Source organism: Heptranchias perlo, chromosome 37 (assembly GCF_035084215.1).
Source record: "Heptranchias perlo isolate sHepPer1 chromosome 37, sHepPer1.hap1, whole genome shotgun sequence".
In the NCBI taxonomy this organism is placed as follows: domain Eukaryota; kingdom Metazoa; phylum Chordata; class Chondrichthyes; order Hexanchiformes; family Hexanchidae; genus Heptranchias; species Heptranchias perlo.
The window spans coordinates 584,534-594,455 of NC_090361.1; the positions used below are offsets into that span (position 1 = coordinate 584,534).

Consider the following 9,922-nt stretch of genomic DNA (forward strand, 5'->3'; position numbering starts at 1 on the left):
GGAAAATTATTACCAAAGCATCCACAATCCCCACTGCCACTTCCCTCAAGACCCTAGGATGTAAGCCATCAGGTCCAGGGGATTTATCCACCTTGAGTCCCATTAATTTACTAAGTACCAATTCCTTAGTGATTTTAATCGTATTTAGCTCCTCCCCCCCCTAGAGCCCCCTGTTTGTCCAGTGTTGGGATATTCTTAGTGTCCTCTACCGTAAAGACTGAAACAAAATATTTGTTCAGCATTTTTGCCATCTCCATGGTTCCCACCATTAATTTCCCGGTCTCATCCTCTAAAGGACCTACGTTTGCCTTAGCCACCCTTTTTCTTTTTATATAACTGTAGAATCTCTTGCTATCTGTTTTTATATTTTTTGCTAATTTATTTTCATAATCTATCTTCCCTTTCTTAATCAATCCTTTCGTTGCTTTTTGCTGTCTTTTGAAGACTTCCCAATCTTCTATCCTCCCACTAAGTTTGGCTACCTTATATGTCCTTGTTTTTAGTCGGATACTATCCTTAATTTCTTTACTTAGCCACGGATGGCTGTCATTTCTTTTACACCCTTTTTTCCTCAGTGGAATATATATTTTTTGAAAGTTGTAAAATAACTCCTTAAATGAACACCACTGCTCATGTACCATCTTACCCTTTAATCTATTTTCCCAGTCCACTTTAATCAATTCCGCTCTCATACCATCATAGTCTCCTTTATTCAAGCTCAGCACGCTTGTTTGAGAACCAACCTTCTCACCCTCTAATTGGATATGGAATGTAACCATGTTATGGTCACTCATTCCAAGGGGCTCCTTAACTAGGACATTATTAATTAATCCTGGCTCATTACACAGGACCAGGTCCAAGGTTGCTTGCCCCCTTGTAGGTTCAGTTACATACTGCTCAAGAAATCCATCCCTAATACACTCAATAAACTCTTCCTCAAGGCTACCCTGCCCAATTTGATTTGTCCAGTTAATATGATAGTTAAAATCCCCCATAATTATAGCTGTTCCCTTAACTGGTAGAATAGATAAGGGAGAACCAGTGGATGTGGTGTATTTGGATTTTCAGAAGACCTTTGATAAAGTCCCACATAAGAGGTTGGTGTGCAAAATTAAGGCACATGGGATTGGTGGTAATATACTGTCATGGATTGAGAATTGGTTAACAGACAGGAAACAGAGAATACGAATAAATGGGTCTTTTTCAGGGTGGCAGGCAGTGACTAGTGGGGTACCGCAGGAATCAGTGCTTGGGCCCCAGCTATTCACAATATATATCAATGATTTGGATGAGGGAACCAAATGTAATATTTCCAAGTTTGCTGACGACACAAAACTAGGTGGAATTGTGAGTTGTGAGGAGGATGCAAAGAGGCTTCAAGGTGATTTAGACAAGTTGAGTGAGTGGGCAAATACATGGCAGATGCAGTATAATGTGGATAAATGTGAAGTTATCCATTTTGGAAGGAAAAACAGAAAGGCAGATTATTATTTAAATGGTGATAGATTGGGGAATGTTGATGTACAAAAGGACCTGGGTTTCCTTGTACACCAGTCACTGAAAGCAAACATGCAGGTGCAGCAAGCAGTTAGGAAGGCAAATGGTATGTTGGCCGTCATTGCAAGAGGATTTGAGTACAGGAGCAAGGATGTCTTACTGCAGTTATACAGGGCCTTGGTGAGACCACACCTGGAGTATTGTGTGCAGTTTTGGTCTCCTTACCTAAGAAAGGATATACTTGCCATAGAGGGAGTGCAGCGAAGGTTCACCAGACTGATTCCTGGAATGGCAGGACTGTTGTATGAGGAGAGATTGGGTCGACTCGGCCTGTATTCACTCGAGTTTAGAAGAATGAGAGGGGATCTCATTGAAACATATAAAATTCTGACAGGGCTAGACAGACTGGATGCAGGGAGGATGTTTCCCCTGGCTGGGGGGTCCAGAACAAGGGGTCACAGTCTCAGGATACGGGGTAGGACATTTAGGACTGAGATGAGGAGAAATTTCTTCACTCAGAGGGTGGTGAACCTGTGGAATTCTCTACCACAGAAGGCTGTGAAGGCCAAGTCACTGAATATATTTAAGAAGGAGCTGGATAGATTTCTAGACACAAAAGGCATCAAGGGGTATGGAGAGAGAGTGGGAATATGGTATTGAGATAGAGGATCAGCCATGATCATATTGAATGGCGGAGCAGGCTCGAAGGGCCGAATGGCCTACTCCTGCTCCTATTTTCTATGTTTCTAGAATGTTCCAGAAGGACAGTGATAGCTAATGTGTGAACTACTGATTTGGAAGGAAAGAAAGTACTTGTTCAGTCCAGAAGATTACAACTAGCATGGGATCTCTGACCCTGATCAGAGAGATGGCACCTGAAGAAGGTGAGGATTTGTTTGGGGAATTGTGTGCAGGTTTGGGCACCAAATCTTCAGAATGACATTGATTGGAGACGGTTCAGGGAAGAATGAGGATGATTCCAGGGCTCATGACTGTGATTTATGGAGAAAGTGGATTTCATTCAGCATAGCCGAGCAGATTGAGAGGGGACATGATCCAGGTCTGTAAAATGCTAAGAGGAATAGTGTGGGTGTGGTGTCGATCTCAAACCTGGACTGTGAGCAGTTAAAGCACTAGGGGGCGCACGATGCCAACAGACTGGTTTATTTATACACGGGTAATTTTTATATTAACTGGAGGTTGGAGGGTTTTAAAAAATTTGTTCATGGGATGTGGGTGTCGCTGGTGAGGCCGGCATTTATTGCCCATCCCTAATTGCCCTTGAGAAGGTGGTGGTGAGCCGCCTTCTTGAACCGCTGCAGTCCGTGTGGTGAAGATTCTCCCACAGTGCTGTTAGGAAGGGAGTTCCAGGATTTTGACCCAGCGACGATGAAGGAACGGTGATATATTTCCAAGTCGGGATGGTGTGTGACTTGGAGGGGAACGTGCAGGTGGTGTTGTTCCCATGCACCTGCTGCTCTTGTCCTTCTAGGTGGTAGAGGTCGCGGGTTTGGGAGGTGCTGTTGAAGAAGCCTTGACGAGTTGCTGCAGTGCATCCTGTGGATGGTGCACACTGCAGCCACAGTGCGCCGGTGGTGAAGGGAGTGAATGTTTAGGGTGGTGGATGGGGTGCCAATCAAGCGGGCTGCTTTGTCCTGGATGGTGTCGAGCTTCTTGAGTGTTGTTGGAGCTGCACTCATCCAGGCAAGTGGAGAGTATTCCATCACACTCCTGACTTGTGCCTTGTAGATGGTGGAAAGGCTTTGGGGAGTCAGGAGGTGAGTCACTCGCCGCAGAATACCCAGCCTCTGACCTGCTCTTGTAGCCACAGTGTTTATGTGGCTGGTCCAGTTAAGTTTCTGGTCAATGGTGACCCCCAGGATGTTGATGGTGGGGGATTGGGCGATGGTAATGCCGTTGAATGTCAAGGGGAGGTGGTTAGACTCTCTCTTGTTGGAGATGGTCATTGCCTGGCACTTGTCTGGTGCGAATGTTACTTGCCACTTATCAGCCCAAGCCTGGATGTTGTCCAGGTCTTGCTGCATGCGGGCACGGACTGCTTCATTATCTGAGGGGTTGCGAATGGAACTGAACACTGTGCCCGGGGGCGGGGCGGGGATTTTGACCCCACTGATGAGCAGCTTCCGGGGAATCCCCGACCACGTGACGCGCAGTCAGTTACTGATTGATGAATGTCGTCAATCAGGCCGAGGATATGCTTCGTTCTGATTGGGTGGAAGTTGCACCGTCCCGCCTCCTGTTTGTCTCTGATTGGTCCACGGATAGGGCTCTCTGATTGGACAATGCGGCTGCCAATCACTGCGGTCGCGGGACCAATCAGGGGCGCCGCAAGTTGTGCGGAAGCGAAAAGTTTTGGAAAGTTTGAGGCCGCGACATGGGGCCGGGGACCGGGGATCGGGGGCCGGGGGTCGGGCCGCGGGGGCCGGGGACCGGGGATCGGGGGCCCGGGGTCGGGGACCGGGGATCGGGGGCCGAGGGTCGGGCCGCGGGGGCCGGGGATCGGGGGCCGAGGGTCGGGCCGCGGGGGGTCGGGGTTTGGGGGCCGCGGGGGGTCGGGGTTTGGGGGCCGCTCCTTCTCTTAACGCTGCTGATCCGCTCCCTCGGGGCCGTGTCCTTCACTCAGCCCTCGGACTCCGAGTTCACGTTCGTACTGCCGCCGGGCAGAGAGGAGTGTTTCTACCAGAGCGTCGGTCACAACAGTAGCATGGAGCTGGAATACCAGGTGGGCCCGGAGGCACTGGGTGTGGAACTGGTTGGAAGCGTCGTGGGCCCGGGGCTTGAACTTGGATAGTCCGAGGCCCTGGGATCACCGACCCTCCGCCTCACTCAGCCCCCGTGCGTTTTGCTGGGGGGATGGGCACAGAGATCGTCCTATCGCGGGGGGGGAGTGTGAACCCCCCCCTCCTCCCTCCTCCTATCGCGGGGGGGGAGTGTGAACCCCCCTCCTCCTCCTCCTATCGCGGGGAGGGGAGTGTGAACCCCCCTCCTCCTCCTCCTATCGCGGGGGGGGAGTGTGAACCCCCCTCCTCCTCCTCCTATCGCGGGGAGGGAGTGTGAACCCCCCTCCTCCTCCTCCTATCGCGGGGAGGGGAGTGTGAACCCCCCTCCTCCTCCTCCTATCGCGGGGGGGGGAGTGTGAACCCCCCCTCCTCCCTCCTCCTATCGCGGGGAGGGAGTGTGAACCCCCCTCCTCCTCCTCCTATCGCGGGGAGGGAGTGTGAACCCCCCTCCTCCTCCTCCTATCGCGGGGAGGGAGTGTGAACCCCCCTCCTCCTCCTCCTATCGCGGGGGGGGAGTGTGAACCCCCTCCTCCCTCCTCCTATCGCGGGGGGGGGAGTGTGAACCCCCCCCTCCTCCCTCCTCCTATCGCGGGGGGGGGAGTGTGAACCCCCCCCTCCTCCCTCCTCCTATCGCGGGGGGGGGGGAGTGTGAACCCCCCCCTCCTCCCTCCTCCTATCGCGGTGAACACTGGCAGTTTCCACCCTCATGACTCCGGGATTATTCACCGTGACCGGGGGTTAAACTGTAAATGTCCTTTTTTTGTGATTTGTTGTTTCAACTTTTAAATCCCAATCTCGGTCACTTTAATTTCGTTTTGTGAAGAACAATTTAAAGATAATTAATGAACAAATCGGTCGCTTGAGGAGTTTTCCGGGCGAGGGAACATTGGGCTGTTCCGTGTATCACACTCACTTGTGCTTCTCCCGCAGGTGATCGGAGGGGCCGGGCTCGACGTTGATTTCACCGTCTTTAGTCCGAATGGTGATGGGCTGATCGCAGAGTCCAGGCGGTCTGACGGTGTCCACACGTGAGTTTAACCCGGTGCCAGCTCCGTTACACATTCAAATAGCTTCCGCCTGTCAGTTGTGTTTATGTTCTCCTCTCCAGAAGGTGCTGCCTGAAGCAGGGGCACGGTTTCACCAACAGCTCACGGGTACCCTGAATGGCCGGTCTTCGTGCGTGAGCCTTGATTGTGTTGGCCGGCTATTTGACTTTGCAGGGCATCACAGTGGAGCCCAATCCCGTTCCCACCCAGTGCCCTGTTTGCAACCATTCTAGATGATCAAGAGCAGAAGTGCTGCCTGAATTTCCTTTTCCTAACTCAAGGATGCTGAGGTCAATTGTAGTTCCAACCGCCATCTCCCTGGCTAAAGTCAAACTAACTCAACACAGTCTACGATCAAACTTGGGAACCTCCTAGAATCATAGAATCTTGCAGCACAGGAGGCCATTCAGCCCACTCTGCCTGTGCTGGCTCTTTGAAAGAGTTAACCAATTAGTCCCAGTCCCCTGCTCTTTCCCCATAGCCCTCTAATTTTTTTCCCCTTCAAGTATTTATCCAATTCCCTTTTGAAAGTTAAGATTGAATCTGCTTCCACCGCCCTTTCAAGCAGCACATTCCAGATCATAACAACTCACTGCATTAAAAAAAATGTCTTCATGTCGTCTCTGGTTCTTTTGCCGATCACCTTAAATCTGTGTACCCCGCTTACCAACCCTTTCACCAATGGAAACAGTTTCTCTTTGTTTACTCAAAACTGTCCATGATTTTGAACACCTCGACCAAATCTCTCCTTAACCTTCTCTGCTCTAAGGAAAACAACCCAGTTTCTCCAGTCTCTCCACATAACTGAAGTCCCTCATCCCTGGAACCATTCTAGTAAATCTCTTCTGCACCCTCTCTAAAGCCTTGACATCCTTCCTAAAGTGTGGTGCCCAGAATTGAACACAATCCTCCAGCTGAGGCCTAACCAGAGTTTTATAAAGGTTTAGCATAATTTCCTTGCTTTTGTACACTATGCCTCTGTTAATAAAACATATGAGATCCTGGGCTTTAACAGCCTTCTCAACTTGTCCTGCCACCTTCAAAGATTTGTGTATATACATCCCCAGGTCTCTCTGTTCCTGCACCCCCTTTAAAATTGGACCATTTAGTTTATTTTGCCTCTCCTCATTCTTCCTACCAGATTCAATCACTTCACACTTCTCTGCATTAAATTTCATCTGCCATGTGTCTGCCCATTTCACCAGTCCGTCTACGTCCTCCTGAAGTCTGTTACTATCCTCTCACTGTTTACTACATTTCCGAGTTTCATGTCATCTGCAAACTTTGAAATTCTACCTTCTACACCTTAGTCCAGGTCATTAATATGTCAAAAAGAGCAGTGGTCCTAGTACTGACTCTGGGGGACACCACTGTATACTTCCCTCCAGTCTGAAAAACAACTGTTCACCACTACTCTCTGCTTTCTGTCCCTTAGCCAATTTCATATCCACGCTCTCTTTTAAACTCTGCAACTCAGCAGCATACCAGGCACTACAGCCAGGACCCCATATGCTCCAGGATTCCCTGGCTGCAGAATCTAGTACCTGTAGTGGAATTTTCCCCTAGAGCTAAGTGCAGTAAAATGTTTTTAACCACTTTTAATACCCGATTGTTCCAGTATAGATACCATGCACAGTATTTTCAAAATATTTTAGATTGTGTTCCCCCTAAATCCTGGACAGACCGGCCACAGAATCTAGAGTTACCACAGATTTGCCCTTCAGAATTCTGGGGGCTGACTTTACAACGTGAATCTCTCTCACCAGACAAGGCTTCCTGAGTTATGTAGCACATTAATTGGAGATTGCCTTTTTGGGTCTGATTGTAGATTTCACAGAAACAAGTGGATTAAGAATTGAAATTTGTTCCATCATTATACAGATCAAATTCTTGATGGTCCTGGAGGTCAATTTGAGTGCAGCCTACATGGCCAGCTCGAGCTTGGATCCCAGTTTAAATTGGTTTCAACATGATTCATTGTCACCAAGAACTCACGGCTGGTAATTATCTGGGGCAACACGACAAAGTGAGCCACCATTACTGACATTTTTTCCTATCTGTTCTACAGGATTGAGCCTACGATTATTGGTGATTATAAAATCTGCTTTGACAATTCCTTCAGCACCATTTCCGAGAAGCTTATCTTCTTCGAGGTGATTTTTGATGATGCGCAGGAAGAGGACTGGTCAGAGATTGTGGAACCAGAGGAGCTTCTGGACATTAAAATTGACGATATCAAGGTGAGCACCAGCAACACTGTGTCAGAACCCGTCCCAATGTGGGTTGTTCTCAAGCATTTACCCTCATTGTCTGAAGCTCTGAGCCACTGACCAGGTACTGTGTAAATACAAGTACTGTCAGCTGCTGCCAGCATAGAATGGAGGGTTAGAAGGTCTGAGAGTAGCCTGCACTGTAAATCCTGTCTCCTGCACGGTGTCTTGTCATTCTTGTGAATGAGGGAGAAGACAAAGCTCCACAATTTTTGTGGGGGGGGGGGGGGGAAATGGAGAAATATAAATTTAAAAAGCACCACAGATATCAGTAAATCAGCCTAGATGGTGAGGTAATTCAGGGAGGGGTCAAAGCTTGGTTTTTAAAAGCCTGTAAATTGTAGCAGGAAGGACAGACTGAGGGGGTTTTACAGCTTCAAGATCAAAGAAACATAAAATCTTTCAGAACAGAAGAAACCACTCGGCCCTGCCTCTGCTGGTTATTTGAAAGAGCTATCCACTCCTATGCCCTTTCTCCATAGCTGTATAAATTTTTATTTTCAAATATTTATCCACTTTCCTTGGTTTCTCATGGGGCATTCCATAACAACGCACGGTGGAAAAAATATTCTAACCACTCCCTACGTCTGATAAATTTATGCCCTCCCGTTACCAACTCACTGACTAGCAGAAATAGGCTTTCCCCATGTACCTCATCAAAAACCCTCAATGTCGAATCTCTCTCAGATGTTCTCTAGTTCTCTTCATAACTAAAGCATCTCATCCTCGGGATCTTTTGTCAATCTCTTCTGCACCTTCTCCATGACCTTGACATCCTTCCTAAAGTAGTGTCCAAAACTGGACACAATATTCTACAGCCTAACCAATGATTTCATTGCTTTTTGTACTCTTTAGCCCTATTTATAAAACTTAGGATTCCATTTGCTTCTTTGTTTTTACAATTTTATTAACTTACCTCCCACTTTTAAAGACAAGTGTCTGAACCCATAAGTTTCTCTGCTCATTACCATTTAATGTATGTATTTTATCTCTTTCCTGCTCCCAAAATATATCACCTCACATTTCCCCAGAATAAGTTACATCTGTTACCAATCTACTAATCTCTCTGTTCTCCTGAAATCACTTACAGTCCTCCTCAGTCACCCATCTGGGAAGGAATTAGTTAGTCAGAGATGGAACACTAGTTACCACCCCTTCCCCCCCCCATTCACTGTTGATCTCATCTTTCAGGAATCGATCGGGAATATGAACAGCAAGCTAGGGAAGAGCGTGCAGATCCAGGCCATTCTCCGAGCATTCGAGGCACGGGATCGCAATCTGCAGGAGGGCAACTTGGAACGGGTCAATTTTTGGTCAGCTGTCAATCTGGGGGTGATGCTGGTGGTCTCATTTGTGCAGGTCTATATGTTGAAAAGTCTCTTCGATGACCGCAGAAAAGTCCAAACTTAAATTATTAAGAAAATGACAATTGAAGTAGAGACATGGACTGATGTGGCTGAGTAATTGCAGGTCCTTTTCGTTGCTTCAGGTTGGCTGTGTGGCGTGGCTGATTGTGGGGTTAGTTGGGGCATTGGGATAAGCTGACTGTTGTGACTAGTGCAGACTGGGCTGTACAAGGTCACTTTCGCAGGGATACCGGCTGAATGTTGATGGCTGTGAATTTTTAAGTGTGTGCTCATTCTGTAAGGTCAAGATTTGCTAGTTTACTATTAATAAACCAAACTGGGAATGGGTTCCAGAAGTCAGGAATTTCATCCTGTTTGAGGTTAAAGCATTTAATTGGCAGCTCAGCTCTGATTTAAAAAAAGTAATAAATTAGATTTTTATTTATTTATGAAGTCTGAGAAGGTTCCTGGGATGGCAGAGGGAGAGAGGGTCAGGATGCTGTGCCATGATACCTGGCCTTTGATGCTACCAATCTGCTATGTGCTCGGGGAGTCCTGAGCACTCCCCACAGTGAGGCAAAGCAAATGGTCCAATGACTGCTGACTCCAAGCTCCCCTCACCTTCCTCCTAACCAGTTACAATAGTGAGGCCGGCTGCAGGTCTCTCGGCCATTGGTGGGGTGGGGGGAGAAAGCAATGAAATATTTTTCAGAGGCCTAAGTAGTCAGCAGGTGCAGTTAAAATGTGTCCGTCCCCAGTGTCCCTGTGCCCAGCCTCCAAATCCCCTGCTCCCAGGCGCAGTTGAGCAGCGAATGACCTTCATCAGAAGAAAATTAAGAGAATGAGCAATTAATGAACGTGTTTATCTACAAGTCAGAATTGGGACAGATTTGATGTCTCCTTCCAAACTACAACTATTTTATGCAAATGATAGCTTTTCTATTAAAAGTGCTTTAAACTGG

At 47.9% G+C, this 9,922-nt stretch overlaps 1 protein-coding gene across 1 annotated transcript; it reads left to right on the forward strand.

Annotated features, from left to right (window-relative positions):
* The first annotated feature begins 3,877 nt into the window (after positions 1-3,877).
* Positions 3,878-9,922, forward strand: LOC137304341 (transmembrane emp24 domain-containing protein 1-like). The gene is made up of 4 exons (XM_067972890.1): positions 3,878-4,240; positions 5,229-5,326; positions 7,413-7,584; positions 8,806-9,922. The coding sequence occupies exons 1-4, from the start codon at positions 3,893-3,895 to the stop codon at positions 9,022-9,024; spliced, it is 837 nt and encodes a 278-aa protein (XP_067828991.1). The 5' UTR covers positions 3,878-3,892; the 3' UTR covers positions 9,025-9,922.

What these genes read in the sequence shown, in the direction of transcription:
- LOC137304341 (XM_067972890.1), top strand. Translation starts at nt 3,893, where the DNA reads ATGGGGCCGGGGACCGGGGATCGGGGGCCGGGGGTCGGGCCGCGGGGG. An exon ending in GCATGGAGCTGGAATACCAG is followed by an intron (nt 4,241 to 5,228) that starts GTGGGCCCGGAG and finishes CTTCTCCCGCAG; the next exon opens with GTGATCGGAGGGGCCGGGCT. An exon ending in CGGTCTGACGGTGTCCACAC is followed by an intron (nt 5,327 to 7,412) that starts GTGAGTTTAACC and finishes TCTGTTCTACAG; the next exon opens with GATTGAGCCTACGATTATTG.